At 45.9% G+C, this 19,942-nt stretch overlaps 1 protein-coding gene across 8 annotated transcripts in view; it reads right to left on the minus strand.

The window, feature by feature from the left end:
* Window positions 1-19,942, minus strand: part of SERAC1 (serine active site containing 1) — a 1,540,408-nt gene that overhangs the window by 928,199 nt on the left and 592,267 nt on the right. For all 8 annotated transcript variants that reach the window (XM_073561007.1, XM_073561005.1, XM_073561004.1 and 5 more), the window contains one exon: window positions 9,878-10,006. In XM_073561007.1, coding sequence (XP_073417108.1) covers window positions 9,878-10,006 — 129 coding nt within the window. The remainder of the gene's footprint in view (window positions 1-9,877; window positions 10,007-19,942) is intronic.

Raw genomic sequence — 19,942 nt, forward strand, 5'->3', positions numbered from 1 at the left:
GACTGCAGAGGCACAAGGTCCAATAAATAATACACAAGCAATGAATCAGAGCAGGTGCTGGCTTTATAAACAGCTTTGGCAGGAAGCAAGATGGCCGACGTGAAAACATCAAGATCCATGATAACTAAGGGCAAGTCTAAGGGCAAGAGAAACAGATTCCAGGACTAGATACTGACAGTGGCGCTGGCAATAGTTCAGATAAGGAGAAGGATCCGCAACAAGCATTGACATCGCAGCAGCGGTTATCTGGCAAGCCCATAGCTGTCTAAAAACGTGGAACAAAAACTAAAAGAGTTGCAGAACAGCTTGGCCAGACGGTCAACTTAGCACAGCGTGCAAGTGTGGGGAAGGTGACTTGACGGACAGATGTGACCGGCAGTAGAAGGGGACAGTTTGTACAGGGGAGACGGAGATTGACAGGATAGAAGGGCAACAGCTAGGAAAGGCAGGAGAAAAGGGTGTAGTATTGGAAAGTGACCACAAGATGGCAGGGGAGAGTAGTGTAGGACTGAACAACAGCTTGTGGCTCAGATACGCTTAGTCATGGGGGGCGGGGAGATAGGAGCCCGGGTGGGAAGTTCCCCTGTGGGAGAGGGGATAAATAGAGGAAGGTGGGGCTCCAGATGAGATTAGTCCCGGGAGGAGCTCAGAAGAAGACAGGAAAGTGAGAAGAGCTCGGCCAGGGTACGGACAGAGGAGAGACAGTCAGGGGGGTGGCCCTGACCCGATGGACCGCAGGACAGACAAGGAGAAGAGACAGTCAGGGGTGACCCTGACCCAACGGACCGCAGGACAGACGAGGCCCCGGGGGTACCGATTGGAAGACGACCTCGGGCAGGTGAAGCGCTGGGGGTAGATTGGTCTAGGACAGCCCCCAGTGAAAGATCCACGAGGTGCGCTACTGCGACTGGAGCTAAGGAATAGGTACCCGGGCCTGGAAACAGAGTGGTGTACAGAAGCTGCGGTGCGTGTTTGGTGGTCGTCAGGAGGACGACGAATAAATCTGGAACTATTACAAGTGGAATCGGTCTCCGTCTCGTCTGTGCCTCGTCTGGTAAGCAGTGGTCCACCCCCCAAGCCCGGCCCCCTACCACATTTGGCATAGTTGGCAGGATCGCCGCCACTAATACGACACCTTCCTCGGCAGGCCTGCGTTTGAAGAACCTAGAAGGACTTGGACTGTTCCTCTGTGGATTACAAGTGCCTGTGGATTACAAACACCTGTGCATTACAAATCGCTGACCTGTGGATTACAAATTGGGGATGCTGTTCTGGATCTGCGTTGCCAACAGAGGATCCGGGGAGGCACCAGATTCCGTCCAAGATGGCGGTGGTACTCCAACGCTGGGGAGAGGCCCGGGCGTTTGCAATTGTTCTGGATGGACTGGGGCCCCCTCCAACGTACCCAAAGTAGTCGTCAGGAGGACGACAAATAAATCTGAACTGTTACAAGTGGAATCGGTCTCCGTCTCATCTGTGCCTCGTCTGGTAAGCAGTGGTCCACCCCCCAAGTCCGGCCCCCTACCACACAAGGCCAGAAAATGTATACCATAGTAGGAAGAGTGCAGTGTGGCACTTCTTTGTCCAAAATCCTACTGATGAGGCAAAGCTTATCTGTGAGTAGTGCGGAAGGACTTCTAGCAGAGATAAACTCAGAAATTTGAATACCAGTTGCATGCTTAGACAGTTAATCAACATGCACTTGCAAGCGTGGACGGACTACAAAACCTCAGGTAGCACATGTGCACCTGCTCCGACTGAAGGTAGTTAGCAACGCTCCATCGCTTCCCCCACTGTAAGACCACCGCCACCACACTACCAGCACTAAATGTGGAGGTGTCGTCGCAAGGCCAAAGCATTCAGGGAATCACAATGGTTTTGCAACACAACAGTGAATCTAGGCCATCACCACCAATACCATCACCAACCCCCTCTCACTCCGTCCGGTCCACCGCTACTTCCCCCATATGCAGCTGTCCAGTCCAGCTCACCCTACCAGACACTCTGAGTAGGACAAGAAAGTACTCATCCTCTCATCCCTGTACACTGTGTTTGAATGCCTACATTGACAAACTAATCTCATTAGAGATGATGCCCTATCGTTTGGTTGAGAGCGAAGCTTTCCGTGAGCTCATGGCCTATGCTATCCCACGCTATGACCTACCCAGTCGGCACTTCTTTTCTCGAAAAGCCATCCCTGCCCTCCACCGGCATGTGAAAGACTGCATTGTCTATGTACTAAAACAGTCAGAGAGTGGAAAGGCGCACCTCACAACAGATGCATGGACCAGTAGGCATGGCCAGGGCCATTACGTGTCCATCACTGCGCAATGGATTAATGTGGTGGATGCAGGCTCCACAGGGGACAGCGGCGGTGGAACAGTGCTGCCTAGCCCACGGTATAGGAAACAGTTGGCTGTAGGCTTTCGACCCTCCTCCTCCTCCATCAGCGAAAGCTCGTCCACAGAGCGCAGTCGCATGAGCACTCCATCCGCAGCTGGTAGTGTTGCACACGAGGTGTCCCACTATCGAACAGCTAGTGGTAAGCGTCAGCAGGCTGATGATGTCTTTGGGTGACAACAGACACACAGCGGAGGTACTGGCCGACTACTTGCAGAGACAAACTGAGTCATGGCTGGGCAGTCTACATCTTGAGGAAGGCAAGGTAGTCAGTGATAACGGCCATAATTTTGTGGCAGCCATAGCCAGGGCAAAAGTCACACACATACCTTGCCTGGCTCACACTTTGAACCTGGTGGTGCAGTGCTTCCTTAAAAATTATCCGGAGTTAACATCCCTGCTCCATACGGTGCGAAGACTGTGCTTGCACATCGGTCGCTCAAACATCCACTCCACTCGTATGCATAAGCTGCAGCGATTGCTCCACCTCCCCAAGCATCGTCTAATCATAGACGTTGCAACACGGTGGAACTCCACCCTGCACATGGTTGAGAGGCTGTACGAACAGAAGCAGGCTGTAATGCATTTGTGGGAGGATACACGAGCAGGCAGTTTGAGGGAACACATGGAATTGTTGGGTGTGCAGTGGTCAAAGCTGAAAGACGTCTGTAAAGTCCTTCAGTGTTTTGAGGAATGCACATGGCTGGTAAGCGCAGACGACGCCATCATAAACATGAGCATCCCACTTATGCGTCTGCTCATGCAAAGTATGACGCACATTAAGGATCTTGCGCCTGCAGCGGAGGAGGAACAGGAGGAGGGAAGCCTTGCTGACAGTCAGCCATTGTCTGGTCAGGGAACTGTCCTTGATGAGGTGGAGGAAGAAGAGGAAGAGGAGGAGGAGGGGGATGATTATTTTGGGCAGGAGGATGCTTCTCATGGGGCAAGAGAAAATGTTGGCGTTCCAAGGTCAGGTACAGTGTTTGTGCGAGACTGTAGCGATGTGGATTTGCCAGAAAGTGCTCCTCCACCCAGCAGTGGCAGTGCATTATTGACACCTGGAACATTGGCCCACATGTGCGATTATGCCTTGCGGATCCTAAAAAGGGATCCCCGCATTGCCAAAATGATGAAGGATGACGACTACTGGCTGGCCAGCATCCTCGATCCACGCTACAAAGGCAACTTACATAACATCATGCCACAGGAGAACCTAGAGATAATATTGGCTAACAAACAAGCAACTCTGTTTGTTTGAGGCTTTCCAAGCACACAGCAGCGGTGCTGGGTCTCCCACGAGCCGTAGTGGGCACAATGGAAGAGGTGTTCGTTGTGCAAACAGCCGAAGTGGCATTGGAGACAGGGGTTTAATGACCATGTTGTGGAAAGATTTCGCAAGTACAGCTCACACGACTGCTAATACTGCATCGATTAAAAGTGACAGGAGACAGCAGTTGTCAACTATGGTTACAAACTACTTCTCCTCCCATATCGATGTTCTCCCTCACAGGTCATTCCCCTTTGACTATTGGGCCTCTAAGCTGGACACCTGGCCTGAATTGGCACACTATGCCTTACAGGAGCTCGCTTGCCCTGCTGTTAGTGTGTTATCTGAAAAAGTCTTCAGTGCTGCTGGATCAATCCTGACAGAAAAAAGGACCCTTCTGTCGACCCAAAATGTGGATGATCTAACCTTCATTAAAATGAACCATGCATGGGTTTCAAAGGATTTTGTCCCACCTTCCCCTGATGACACATAGGTTGCCAGAAAAAAGGCTTGCTTTTGTCCCCCTCTTCCTCGGACTTGCTCAATTACGCCATTTGCAGCAGCTGAATGTCAAGCCTACACATCAACATATGCCATTTTTTAAACCTTCCTAACTGGGCTGCCCACCCCCCAAGGGCTGGGGTCAACACCTGGCGCACCCAGGCAAGTGCCGTTGCTCTGAACAGGTTGATGGGTCCACTGATGGCCGACAGCACTGGCACAGGGCCCCTCATAGTACAATAGTGTCTCTGATGGTGGGGGGGCCCACTCGCCATCAAACACACCAGCGTACTATGAGGGGCCCTGTGTCAGTACCGTCGACCACGAGTGTGTCCCCCCTGCTTGGTCATGGCCACAGCACTTGCAAGTTGCAATACTTACCTCTCCCTGCTCCACCGCTGTGTAGTCTGGGCAGTTAAATCCTTCACAGGGACGGCCACTAGAAATTTGGTGTATTGATCGATGATGGTTAAGATGTAGCTATGGCCTGTCCTGCTGGCCTCTACCTTCAGATGATCAATGGCTACCATTTGTAATGGATGTCAACTTACAAGAGGATGCAGTGGTGCTTTATGATCACCTTTCACAGTTGTGACAGTCACAGACGTGTGACATTCCTGCCACCATTTTTCAATGACTCCTCTCACGCCAATCCAATAGAATCGCCTACGGCCTGTGGCTTCTGTCTTTTGTACTCCAAAATGACCAGACACATCATGATAGGCAGTGAGGACCATGTCTACATCTCTCCCTGTGATCACAATTTGATGGAGACGAGTAACGGTGATGTGATTCACGCTACTGCGATAAAGCAATCCTTTCTTCACAAAAGAACCGTTTTCGCTGTCTCCACAGACACAGTAATTGAGGGTCTGCATCGCCTCTGCAACATCTATCGGGTGTCATGATCCAGGTTGGATTATGACAGATTTTGCACAAGTAACCTTTTTTTTTCCTCTAAGCTGTTTGCTTAAAATTAGTTTTGCCCCTGGTGGCCATTAGGGTCATTACACTGTGGTTGTTTCAGTTCTAGTTTTGCCCCGGTGGCCGTTAGGGTCATTGCACTCTGGTTACTTTAGTTTAGTTGCCCCCGGTGGCCGCTAGTGTTATTGCACATGATTATGAAGCAGGTGTGATTCCCTGGCTCCTACCTATAAAGGAGTTGCAGGTGGTCTCACTCACTGTTGGTGATATTGCAAATTTCCAACCCAGTATGGTGAAGGAAGGAACTACAGAGAGGAGTTCCTTGCAGCTCAGGGGAGCTCTGGTGTAATAGCTTCAGGCGGAAGCTGAATTCAGGTGTCGAGCTTCAGGGGTGAAGCTGAACTTTGGTGTTGTACTCTGTTGCTGGGAGCAATAGCAACAGAGCAAAGCTAAGTGGTGTTTTTCCCGGTTTGTGACTTTCCTTGTGTGTGTATTAGTGCAGTAGTGGGATTAGTTTCTGCACCGTCCAATTCACTAGAAAGGGATAGGTGCAGGGCGAGCTAGGGATTTGAGGTATCCAGCTCGTCACCAGGTGCGGAACCTGCCTAGGGATCGTCAGGCATGTAGGGACACTGACTCAGGGGAGTGCAGGAGGTCTCCACGTCCCCGTTCCCTATTGCAGGGCCCTCCATTGTAACGGTTTCCCCAGTGTTCCCCTTAACTCTGTTTAAAGTCGCCCTGCTGGAGGCGGTGTATCCAGGGTCACGGGTGTTATAGAAATTCACCCTGCTGGAGGCGGGGTATCCAGTCACAGGTGACATTAGACCGGGAGGTTTTCCCGCGATGAGTAATTCCCAAATTTCTGCTAACACTCGACTTTCGGTCTGTACTTGTATCCATGTACGTAGTTTCCAGTAGCGGAGAGTCTGGACTGGCTTACTGAGATTGAAATATAAACGAAGATTTAAAAGAACCACAACACTGTATACTGTTGCACGCTTCAAATACCTTTCCCTTTTTCTACTTTTTAAATTCTGGTGTAATACATAGTGAGCCTGTGAGTGTCTGTGTCTCACTCCGGAAGTATAGACAGAAATTTACAATTACCCCTAGACTGGATACACCCGGTATGTACTGATACAGTACCTTTGTTAAAAAAATTTTATTACGGTATCATCCATTGTGAGTGAGCGTGTGTGGTTTACGCCTTCTATATACAGTTGTGGCCAAAAGTATTGACACCCCTGCAATTTTGTCAGATAATACTCAGTTTCTTCCTGAAAATGATTGCAAACACAAATTCTTTGGTATTATTATCTTCATTTAATTTGTCTTAAATGAAAAAACACAAAAGAGAATGAAGCAAAAAGCAAAACATTGATCATTTCACACAAAACTCCAAAAATGGGCCAGACAATAGTATTGGCACCCTCAGCCTAATACTTGGTTGCACAACCTTTAGCCAAAATAACTGTGACCAACCGCTTCCAGTAACCATCAATGAGTTTCTTACAATGCTCTGCTGGAATTTTAGACCATTCTTGTTTGGCAAACTGCTCCAGGTCCCTGATATTAGAAGGGTGCCTTCTCCAAACTGCCATTTTTAGATCTCTCCACAGGTGTTCTATGGGATTCAGGTCTGGACTCATTTCTGGCCACCTTAGAAGTCTCCAGTGCTTTCTATCAAACCATTTTCTAGTGCTTTTTGAAGTGTGTTTTGGGTCATTGTCCTGCTGGAAGACCCATTACCTCTGAGGGAGACCCAGCTTTCTCACACTGGGCCCTACATTATGCTGCAACATTTGTTGGTAGTATTCAGACTTTATAATGCCATGCACACAGTCAAGCAGTACAGTGCCAGAGGCAGCAAAGCAACCCCAAAACATCAGGGAACCTCCGCCATGTTTGACTGTAGGGACCGTGTTTTTTTCTTTGAATGCCTCTTTTTTTCACCTGTAAACTCTATGTTTATGCCCAAAAAGCTCAACTTTTGTCTCATCTGACCAGAGAACATTCTTCCAAAACGTTTTAGGCTTTTTCAGGTAGGTTTTGGCAAACTCCAGCCTGGCTTTTTTATGTCTCGGGGTAAGAAGTGGGGTCTTCCTGGGTCTCCTACCATACAGTCCCTTTTCATTCAGATGCCGACGGATAGTATGGGTTGACACTGTTGTACCCTCGGATTGCAGGGCAGCTTGAACTTGTTTGGATGTTAGTCGAGGTTCTTTATCCAACATCAGCACAATATTGCGTTGAAATCTTTTGTCAATTTTTCTTTTCCATCCACAGCTAGGGAGGTTAGCCACAGTGCCATGGGCTTTAAACTTCTTGACACTGCGCACGGTAGACACAGGAACATTCAGGTCTTTGGAGATGGACTTGTAGCCTTGAGATTGCTCATGCTTTCTCACAATTTGGTTTCTCAAGTCCTCAGACAGTTCTTTGGTCTTTTCTTTTCTCCATGCTAAATGCGGTACACACAAGGACACAGGACAGAGGTTGAGTCAACTTTAATCCATGTCAACTGGCTGCAAGTGTGATTTAGTTATTGCCAGCACCTGTTAGGTGCCACAGGTAAGTTACAGGTGCTGTTAATTACACAAACTAGAGAAGCATCACATGATTTTTTGAACAGTGCCAATACTTTTGTCAACCCTCTTTTTTATGTTTGGTGTGGAATTATATCCAATTTGGCTTTAGGACAATTCTTTTTGTGCTTTTTCATTTAAGACAAATTAAATGAAGATAATAATACCAAAGAATTTGTGTTTGCAATCATTTTAAGGAAGAAACTGAGTATTATCTGACAAAATTGCAGGGGTGTCAATACTTTTGGCCACAACTGTATACGTTGAATCGGAGATACCAATTTTTACCCTATACTCGATACAGCTTGTATCTTGTTATACAGTACCTTTGTTTGACATTTAGTATTACGGTCAAATCCATACTGAGTGAGCGTCTGAGAGTGACTACGGGACTATGTATACGGAGATTTCAATTGTACCCTATAATATATATATACTTGCTATCTTGTTATTCAGTACCTTTTTTACAACATTTTTTATTATGGTCAAACCCAGACTGAGTGAGCGTCTGAGGGTGACTCTGGAAACATATACCGAGATTTCAAATTTGGCCAACACTGTATACAGCTGTACGCTTCTGATAAAGTAACCTTTTTTGCTATTTAGATTCTGGTGTAATCCATAATGAGCCTGTGAACGTCTGTCTGTTACTCTGGAAATATATTTGGAGCTTTAAGATTACCTGTAAGGCTCCCTTTTCTGGGAGTAGGTAGACTGCTTTTAAAGCCGGAGCATCAGGAACTGTTTTTGGCTTACATTGCTGAAACAGCCTCCAGCTCTATCGCCTCCTCTTCTGAAGTTTAAAAAAATGCAAGCACTGAGTCATCAGTGCAGGCTTCTGGTCAGGAGCAACCCCTTTCCTTGTGTCCTTCACCCACACCAAAAGTAAAGGATGCGGCAGCACACACTTCAGATTACTCCATGGAGCTCTTTTCACAGACCATGCCTGGGTTAATTAAAAATGGGGCCCATCATATACTGGAGCATTCCAAATGGGGGGACATCAGACACTGGAGCAGCATCTATGGGGCCCATTATACACTGGAGCATTAGAAATGAAGCCCATTATATATGGAGCATTATTTGGGCCCATAACACACTGGAGCACCATCCATGGGGACAATCATATACTGAAGCATTCCAAATGGGGGACATCAGACACTGGAGCAGCATTTACGGGGCTCATTATACACTGAAGCATTAGAAATAGAGCCCATTATATATGGAGCATTATTTGGGCCCATAAGACACTGGAGCATCATCCATGGGGCCCATCATATACTGGAGCATTCTAAATGGGGCAGATCAGACACTGGAGCAGCATCTATGGAGCCCATTATACACTGGAGCATTACAAATGGGGCCCATTATATATGGAGCATTATTTGGGCCCATAATACACTGGAGCATCATCCATGGGGACAATCATATACTGTAGCATTATGTGGAGATTGTCATATACTGTATGGAACATTATATGTGACCAATTATTCTGTATGGAGAAATATATGGGGCTCATTATTCTGTATGGCGCACAATGTGGTGGCCATAATAGTGTATGGAGTAATATACTGTCCTTTTTTTGAGCTATTGTACAATTTAAAATAGATCAGTCATGTCATGTAAGCAGTGAAGTATGTGTCATTGTACTATACCTATATTTCTGTGGCGTATCGGAGCATCATGAGTTGTGGTATGTGTTAAAGGGGCGCACTGACACTCTTTGGCCTCCGACTTTTCCCTATAGTCGGCCGATTTCGTTCGACCCGACTTTTGCGAAAGTCGGGTTTCATGAAACCCGACTCAACCCTAAAAAAGGCAAAGTCGCTCATCTCTACTCGTAACTTCTTTATTAAAACCACTGAGCAACAGCAAAGAATCGCATCAGAAATTAAATCATCCATCTCACTTGCTTTAGACCAATTTGTTCTTTAGAGAAAGATAAAGAATCGTGAGCTTATTTTGATGGTTCAATGGCCGATTTGAAAAATGCACAATTTTAAAAATGATTATTCTTTTTTGTGAAAAAAATAAAAATAAACAAAAACAAAAAGAGTTAATTTAGCAATAAAATAATTTCTTTGATGCTCTAATCGCTTTTAACTGATGAAAAACGATATGGCGCTCACTATCAAGAATAAGAACAGACCCCACTTGTAGAACATTTATCAATCAGAAACATGTAAATCTCTTCACTTACCCTTTGGGTCATGAGGGAATGACTGCTTTCTCTCAATGCTAATGATGTGAAATACTTTATGCACTGGTCAAGTTCTGTATATGGAAGTGAAGACAGCAACTTATGCGCCTCATTCTCTATTGAATAGTTCTGTAACAATCAAGAAGTTGATATAGAATAAAATAATATAGGTATACAAGGACTAAGTTACTATACATAACACTGAATCTAATATAATAATCTATTTAATGGAATCAGTCACCAGGTTTTGGCTCCCCCATCTGAGAGCAGCATGAGGTATGAGCAGAGACCCTGATTCTAGCCACGTGTTAGTTACAGGGCTGGTTGCTGTATTTTTATTTCTTTTTATAAAATCACTGTTTTATAAGCAGCAGGAGAATTCCAGGAAACCAGATCCAAATCCAAAACTTGTCTTTATTGTAATCCATGCAAGTCATCGTATTTATTGAACATATCTTACAGGTACAACAAGTCCCAGGAAAGCGTCAGATAAGGTAAATGCGTTTCAGACCTACAGCGCAGTATTTGCTATACTGCCGATTTTGCAAATCTTTCAACCTACAAAGAATGGAGAGGTCTGTAATTTTTATTGTAAGTACACTTCAACTGAGACAGAATCTAAAAAAAAAATCTCGAAAAACACATTGTATAATTTTTACATAATTTATTGCATGAAATAAGTATCTGATCACCTACCAACCAGAAATAATTGTGGCTCTCACAGACCTGTTAGTGTTTCTGTAAGAAGCCCTCTTACTCTGCACTCATTACCTATATTAATTGCACCTTTTTGAACTCGTTTCTAGGGATTAGCGAACTTGATAGGAAAATATTCACCAATTTCATATTCAGCACCAATGTAGCACATTCAGATTCGTGTTCGGTTTCCCGAGAATTTTTACTCAAAGTGGCAAAATTCAGTCACAGTTCGGTAAATCATCGCATTTCCACTAATGCTTTTGTTAATACTTTGGCTAGGATACTGGTGCTGTATGATGAGCAGGGGGGGGGCGTGTTTGATGAGGGGAGTGGGTGTGGAGAGGTTAGAGGAGCGGTAAGCATTTTTAGTTTTCCCCCTTTACTTTATTTGTGTGAATAACAGCATCCAATCAGGGCACAGAAACCATCCACAATGTCATGACACAAGGTCTTCTGTGATTGGCTGCCTAAGTCACATGTCTCTGGTCATATAAAAAGCAGACATCTTGTTTTGCTGGCACCATTTTCACAGTGTCATATTGCAGAGAAGCTGCTCCTGATAGAGCTGCAAGTAAACTTGTCACTTAGCTAGATAGGATCTTGTCCTGTGTGAAATCGATATTCCAATATCTAACTAGATTGTCCAAAAACTGTGTGGTAGTTTCAGGAGGACCAATTAACTAAGTCTAACCATTTGTGATAAAACTGTGTTTCCACTTAAAAATCATTATGCTTAATTAGTTAATCCAAATAAAACTGTGAAAACTGTGTTTCAGAGACAAATCAGAAAGCCAGATTTCCACTTAAAAATTGTTAGGTATAACAGTGTTGTTCAGGCACAATATCTAAGAAAATAAATAGTGATTGTTCATTTAGTGACAGGTGATTGACAGCTGTGAGCCTAAGGTTGTGAAACAGCAGGTTCCAAGAGGGGAAGGCTACACACTCGTTTTCAAATCTGCCCTCACCTCTGCTAAACAGGCCTACTTCACAACTCTCGTATCTTCCCTATCCTACAATCCCAAACAGTTATTAAAAAACTTTCAACTCACTCCTCCGCCCACCACTGCCCCCTCCAACCTCCCTCATCTCTGCTGAGGACTTTGCCACACAATTCAAAAATAAGATCAACCAAACAAGGCAAGTCTTCATTGTTCAACCACCACAACCCCTTTGTATACCAGACCAATGCCCAAACCCCATAACCTCCCTTTCCAACATCACTGAAGGGGAGCTTAATCGCCTCTTCTCCAAATCACACCTCACAGCCTGTGCACTTGACCCCATCCCATCTCCTCCCCAACCTCACCACCACACATATCCAATCCCTAACCCACCTCTTCAACCGATCGTTAACGTCCGATACCTTCCCTTCTGCTTTTAAACATGCCAAAATCACGCCTATCCTTAAAAAGCCAACCCTCGACCCAACCGCTATGTCCAGCTATCGCCCAATATCACTGCTCCCATTCGCTTCCAAACTCCAGGAGCTGCACGTCCACGCTGAACTTTCCTCCCACCTCTCATCTAACTTGCTCTTTGACAATCTACAATCTGGTTTCCGCCCCCATCACTCCACTGAGACAGCCCTGACCAAAATTACTAACGACTTACTTACAGCCAAAACAAACGGACAATACTCTATACTCCTGCTTCTAGACCTGTCCTCTGCATTCTACACAGTTGACCTCTGCCTCCTACTACAGATCTTCTCCTTTGGCATCAAAGACCTCGCCCTATCCTGGATCTCCTCATACCTCTCAAACCGCACATTCAGCGTCTCCCACTCCTACACTACCTCCTCATCCCACCCTCTCTCTGTTGGAGTCCCCCAAGGCTCTGTTCTAGGACCCCTACTCTTCTCAATTTATACCCTTGGCCTGAGTCAACTCATAAAGTCCCATGGATTCCAGTACCACCTTTATGCTGATGACACTCAGATCTACCTCTCTGGCCCAGACATCACCTCTCTGCTGTCCAGAATCCCAGAGTGTCTTTCAGCCATATCATCCTTCTTCTCCTCTCGTTTCCTCAAGCTCAATGTGGACAAATCCAAACTCATCATCTTTCCTCCATCTCACAGATCTTCCTTACCTGACCTATCTATCACAATTAATGATATCACGCTTTCCCCAGTACCGGAAGTCCGCTGCCTCGGAGTAACCCTTGACTCTGCCCTGTCCTTCAAACCACATCCAAGCTCTTTCTACCTGCCTCCAGCTCAAAAATATTTCCAGAATCCTTCCTTTCCTCAACCCTCAATCTACTAAAATGCTTGTGCACGCCCTCATCATCTTCCCGCCTCGACTACTGCAACATCATTTTCTGTGGTCTCCCTGCTAACACCCTTGCACCTCTCCAGTCCATCCTTATCTCTGCTGCCCGACTAATCCATCTCTCTCCTCGCTACTCCTCCGCTTCTCCCCTTTGCAAATCTCTTCACTGGCTTCCATTCCCTCAGCGTATCCAGTTCAAATTACGAATACTGACCTACAAGGCCATCTATAACCTGTCTCCCCCATATGTCTCTAAACTACTCTTCTAATACCTTCCTTCACGCAATCTCCGATCCTCCCAAGACCTCCTTCTCTCCTCCACACTTATTTGCTCCTCACCCAGCCGCCTCCAAGACTTCTCCCGAATAGCCCCCATACTCTGGAATTCTTTGCCCCAACATGTCCGACTATCAACCACATTCGGATCTTTCAATACCAGAACTGCTGCAACCCCCCAACCTACTGTCTCCTTCCCCATCATCCTGTAGCATGTAAGCCTGAAAGGGCAGGGTTCTCTCCCCTCTGTATAAGTCTGTCATTGTAAGTTTGTTTACTATAAGTGATATCTGTAATTTGTATGTAACCCATTCTTATGTACAGCACCATGGAATCAATGGTGCTATATAAATAAATAATAATAATAATAACATACAACATGAGTTGGAAAAAACAAGGTTGTTGTGGAAGGGGGAAAAGACTTGGGGTTAGACGTGTATGTGGGTTGGGTGTTAATGTTAATAGAAGCTCAACTGAACAAACATCATCTCATCCTATTCAAAGACCACTGACAACATGTTACTGGACAGGGTACTTCACTCCCTTTTTTTGGCAGCTTCACAGAGATATGCCTTGTAGATGAGGACCAGAAAGAGCATGTGCTCCAGTGGATGGCAAGTGCTGCAGCAAGTGTGCTCTTCTCCACCTTAACATCATACACAGTACAATCCTCAGAGGTGGCACCCCAATCACCATTTTCTTCCCCTGCATCACAAATTTCCAAATGCCCAACTGACTGTGGGGAACCACAGATGGACCATTCTGCAGAGCTGTTCATACATTCTATTCCATGGGCATCAGAGGTCTGCTCCGATGAATCATAGTATACAGAGGAGGAAAGCATATGGAGTCATTCCCCAAATTTTTCCATGTTGGATCCAGGGCCAGACGAAGTAGAGTCAGAGTAGAAATCAGACCCTCGTTACCAGACGTTAACCACCAAGGGTGGAGGCGATCCCTATGAGACTCAGATAACAAAGGCACACGCAGACTGTACTATGGAAAAGGAGGAGGGTGGCTCTCAGAGTAAGGTGTGTGAGAACAGAGAGGATGACGAGGAGGTTGTAGATCCCACTTGGTGTGAACCAAGAGGTATGCAGCTGAGTAGCTTAGCACAGGAGTTGGAGGAGGATTAAGATGAGCAGGTTGTCTTAGAAATGATTCTGGATGCCCGAGGTGTGCCAAACAGGAAGCAGGAATATTGCACATGTTATGGTCATGCCCGCATCTGCACTCATATTGGGGAGCAGTTTTGGGCCATATAGAATCGGCCTATGGGTGCATGGTGAATAGTAATCCTCTCACCTACATACTGGGATATGTAGATGAACTATGCACTGTTGAGACTTGGAAACTTTCCATCGCTCGAATACTATACATGGCTTGAAAACTGATTGCTAAAAACTGGATTTCTGCAACTTCCTTGACAGGCAGAGAGGTTATTAATCAAGTTGAGTTCCTCATATCATTGGAAACAGGGGTATATCTCAAAAGGGATAGAAGTAAATATTTTGATAAATTTTGGGCTCCCTGGCATGGAGGTAACCAGCGATCAGCCTCGATAGGATCTTGTTAGATGTGCATCAGTTGCTATGGAATCATTACGCATTACGCATTGCATTTACAAATGCCAATCAGCTTTGTGCCTTTCGACTTGATTGGTCTTGACCGACCTGACTTATTCTGTTTTGTATGGTCATGTATCTATGATATGTTATTCTGAATTACAAATGTTTGGCAGGGGGGAGAGGGGTTTAAACACCTTGGATGAGAATGTGAATTGTATATGTGTAACTGTTATAAAATTAATAAAAATTTACGTGATTAAAAAAGACGAGCAGGTTACGTTGCGGCTTCCCACACAAACAAAAAGTGATGCAACTACGATAAGCACTGCATCCTCAACATCAATTCTGGCTGTGGCCAGTTACGGTCACAAAAGTGCAGTTCACAGGTGCGGCAAGGGTGGACTAGCCTGGGCGTTTTTGAGACCGCAAAGGATGACCCAACACATTATCTGCCAAATTTGCAAAAAAAAACTCGGTAGAAGCAAAAATTGCAATATTTGACAACTACATGTGCTATCAACATGCTTTAGTGTGGTAATCTCACTGCGCTAAAATGCGGACTAGCAGACCTCGCCTACCCCCAGCCATCTACCACATCTGCTGCTACTTCTTCCTCAACTGCTATGGAATTGGACATGACTGCTGTATTTGTATCTCCCAGCACAACACATCTTTCTCAATCCACCATAACATCTTCGCCTGCACTTCACTTACTGTCCAGCAGTTTGTCCTGTTGTCTGTACTCCATCCTCTCTCAGCACAGCAAGCTGTCCTCGGTCCCGCAGTTGTGGTCACGTAAAAGAATGTTTCCTACTACACATGGCAATGCTAAAAGCTTGAACTTCACCATCTTCAATCTGTTGGCGACGGAAATGCTGTCATGACCACGAGCATTATATTTCACTGAATGGGTGGTGACTCAGTGGCTGTGGGGGCAGGCAGTCAAGAGGCTGCTCTACAAGACTTTAAATTCCCAAGGGTTGCGGAACAATCCTTTGCATCTAACAGTTCCTCCACTGCTTCTGGCCCCTCCACCTCCTCTATGACCTCCACCTGTGTCCTTAACCTCTCCCTTAATCAGACATGCATTCCATCAGTGCAGATAGAATTCCCCCCACCTCTGTACTGAGCAGCCTTGGCTCACCGCAATCAGGCAGTGCTCAAATTAATATGCCTTGTAGATTGCAGTCATACAGCTAAAGAGTTGTGGACAGCTATCCAAGTCAAATCAATGGCACGGCACGGTGGAATTCCACTCTGCACATATTGCAGGGACTGTAGTAGCAGCTACGAGCCCTGGTGTCATAATTGCATAGCCTGGGCCAAATATAGTATGGACGTGATGCAAATCACGCTTGCAGAGGGGGCACAGATGAAGGACTTCTGCACCCTTCTGCACAGTTTTTAAATGACTACTAAGATGCTTAGTGCTAACAATGCCATCATCAGCATCACTATTCTAGTAATCTGCATACTGGAGCACACTTTGAACAGTCTGCGTGAGAATTTGGTGGTCCCAGAGGTAACAATATCTCAAATTTACGGACTGTCGTTGCATATGTGGGTGCCATGGGAGGGTAGATTACAGCGATTGAGGGGGGCTCATGGTACCACACACACTGTTAGTGAAGGTGCAGTAGCCAAGGTACAAATGGAGGAGGATGAGGTGATGGATACGCAAAAGTCAAGAGATGAAGAGGATAATGATCCCATCTGTGTTGTTCGTGGTTGGCGAGTGGGCACGGAGGATGCAATCTTGAGTGTTACCCCGCCACCAACACAACATGGATTTGAACCTGATGGAAGTGCACTATCTTCAACATGATGCCCAGAGTCTTAGGGTTAGAAAAAGTGCTGACTACTAGTTTGCCACTGTGTTAGATCCACGGTACAAGAGTAAATTTAGCCAGATGCTATTCCCCCTGGAAAAGGATGCGTGAATCCTGGAGTATCGAAACACGCTTGTACACAATCTTAAGGGTGGTTTTCCACAAGACAGCAGTGGGGCACACAGTGTAACATCCCAGTTCTAGACGTCCAACCCCTGGAAAGTCAAGGTGTCATCGCAAAAATATTAGCAGCAGTGTAAGTGGCATAAGCAATTTCTGTGAATCATTTCACACATTTTTTAGACCAGTCTGTGCGCCAGCAAAACAGAGTATAAGTCTGACATGTTGTGAATGACTGGAAAGAATGGTGCAGGAATATCTACAGCTAAATATCAATGACATCGGGGGGTTTGGACCCTTTTACTTTTTGGTCTTCAAAAATGGAAGACTGGTCTGAGCTTGCCTGTCACGCCTTGGAGGTTTTGGTATACCTGGGAGCAAGTGTTTTCTCAGAACATGTCTCCAGCGACGCTCGTGGTGTCCTGATGGATAAGCGCATCCAGCTGTCGCCTTAAAGTGTTAGCCACCTAGCTTTAACCAAAATGAACAAGTCATGGATCTTCAATGACTTTTGCACCCCGGTCGCAGACAGAAAAGACTAGGCGATGGTGTCGTTTTTAGTGTCCTGCATTGATCTTGCATTATTGCAGACTGTGCCACCATTGTGGTGTCTTCTGTACCTGCTGCTACTACTGCTGCTGATGTTACAAACAATTTTTTGAAATGTGGAGACTCCAAGATGGGTCTCCATATGGTTGGTTCCTTGTGGTGGAAGGTGTGTCAAATGTCTATTATAATATTTCTACTCTGTAGAAATATATGCCACTTTAGTGGTGTGTGACAATTATTTGTTTTATATGGGTTACCTGTGTAAGTAGGGCTCACAGACAAGCAGTCCTACACTTACTTTCAGTCAACTACCTGTGTTACTTCCCTTACATTTTTCTACAAATAGTACTGTATGAAACTGATGTTTGCGCCATCTGAGTGTAGCTGGAATAAAAAAATTAATTGGAGGTGTTGCATAAGGTATCAGGTCTCCCACCTAAGAAGGCTTACACTGCTCCCTTAACCATCAAGGCCTCATTGAAACTTAAATTCAAAGCTGTAAATGCTGTGCCAGACTCTGATACCTCAAGCATGGCCCATGGCTGACTGCTGCTGTTCCATTTGCAAATTTCTACTGTGGCTCACTTGATGCCACTTTTCATGGTGTCTGCCCCAAATTTTAGCTGTTTGGGAAGCTTTTTGTTACCCCTTAAGGTATTGTGTATACATTTGGTTTGGCGTCCCATTAAATCTAATGGCCTTCGGGTACAATCGGCGAACATCTAAAAGTTCGGCAAATCGAACCTTAAAAGGTTTGCTCATCTTTACTCGATACCAGGGGCAAGATTGTAGACCTGCACACGGCTGGGATGGGCTACATGACAATAGGCAAGCAGCTTGGTGAGAACGCAACAACTGTTGGCACAATTAATAGAAAAGGGAATAAACACAAGATGACTATCAATCTTTCTCGGTCTGGGGCTGCATGCAAGATCTCACCTCATAGGTTAAGTATGATTCTAAGAAAGGTCAGGATTCAGCCCAGAGGAACATGGTGAGGACCTGGTCAACGACCTGAAGAGAGCTGGGACCACAGTCTCCAACATTACAGTTAGTAATACACTACGCAGTCATAGATTAAAATCCTGCAAGGTCCTTTCCTCCCGCCAGCACATGTTGAGGCCCATTTGAAGTTCGCCAGTGACAATCTGGATGATCCAGAGAAGGCATGGAAGAAAGTGAAGTGGTCAGATGAGACTAAAATAGAACTTTTGACAGCTCCACTCACCGTGTTTGGAGGAAGAAGGATGAGTACAACCCCAAGAACACGTTCCAGTCGTGAAGCATGGTGGGGAAACATCCTACTTTTGGGATGCTTCCGTGCAAACGGGACAGGAAGGCTGCACCATATTGAAGGGAGTATGGATGGGGTCATGTATTCTGAGATTTTGCCCAAGAACCTAATTTCCTCAGTAAGAGAACTGAAGATGGGTCTTGGCTGGGCTTCCAGCATGACAATGACCCAAAACACACAGCAAGGGCAACAAAGGAGAGGCTCTGTGAGAAGCATTTCAAGGTTCTAAAGCAGCTTAGCCAGTCTCCAGAGCTGGACCCAAAAAAAAAAATCTTTGGAGGGAGCTGAAACTCAATGTTGCCCAGCTACAGCCCAGAAACCTGAAAGATCTGGAGAAAATCTGTATAGAGGAGTGGGCCAAAATCCCTGCTGCAATGTGTGCAAACTTGGTCAAGAACTAAAGGAAAAGTCTGACCCCTGTAATTGAAAACATAGGTTTCGGTACCTAATATTAAGTTCTGGTTTTCAATTGTATCAAATACCGTATATACTCGCGTATAAGCTGAGATTTTCAGCACATTTTTGGGGGCTGAAAGTCCCCCTCTCGGCTTATACGCGAGTAATATACTGGGGGTTGGCGGGGGAGCAGGGGTGTCAGAGACCATACTCACCCCCTCCTGGTGCGTCTCTGCACCCCCTGCTTCCCCCATGGTCTCGGCTCCTCAGCTGTTCCTACAGTCAGCGGTCAAGTGGTACCGCTCATTAAAGTCATGAATATGCGCATTTTCATGACTTTAATGAGCGGTACCACATGACCGCTGAATGCAGGAACAGCTGGGGCACCAAGACCATGGAAAAAGCAGGGGGTGCAGAGACCGTGCACTAGGAAAGGGTGAGTATGATGGGGGAGGACGGGGAGCAGAACAATATTTACCTGTCCCAGTTCCACCACCGGCCGCTCTGTCTTCTGCATCCTGACTGTGATGCTCAGGTCAGAGGGCGCGATGGCGTAGTCAGTGCGCACCCTCTGCTCAATGTCACTGCAGAGGACCCGAGAGACAGAGCAACGCGCATCGATGGACCGGGGACAGGTGAATATCGCCAGTGCCGGGGGTCTGAACCAGCGGCGACACCAGCACCTGGCCCCCATAGCACACCGGTGTCCCTGCCTGCTCAGGACACCGGCACTTGACCTCTAGCGATGAGAGGTGAGTATGTAATTTTTTTTTAATTGCAGCAGCAACAATATATGGGGGGTATTTATCTACTGAGCATTTTGTGGGCCACCATTACCCCTTGTGCATCAATATATAGGGGGTATATATCTATGGAGCATCTCCTTAGGCCACCATTAACCCTTGTGCAGCATTTTATGGGGGGTATTTATCTATGGAGCATTTTCTTGGGCCAACATTAACCCTTGTGCAGCATTTTATGGAGTTTATTTATCTATGGAGCAATCTAATATCCTTATATGGCAACGATACATTGATGATATCCTCCTATTATGGACA

The sequence above is a fragment of the Dendrobates tinctorius genome, unplaced genomic scaffold (genome assembly GCF_039654945.1).
Source record: "Dendrobates tinctorius isolate UK_male_01 unplaced genomic scaffold, ASM3965494v1 ptg000310l, whole genome shotgun sequence".
Classification (NCBI taxonomy): domain Eukaryota; kingdom Metazoa; phylum Chordata; class Amphibia; order Anura; family Dendrobatidae; genus Dendrobates; species Dendrobates tinctorius.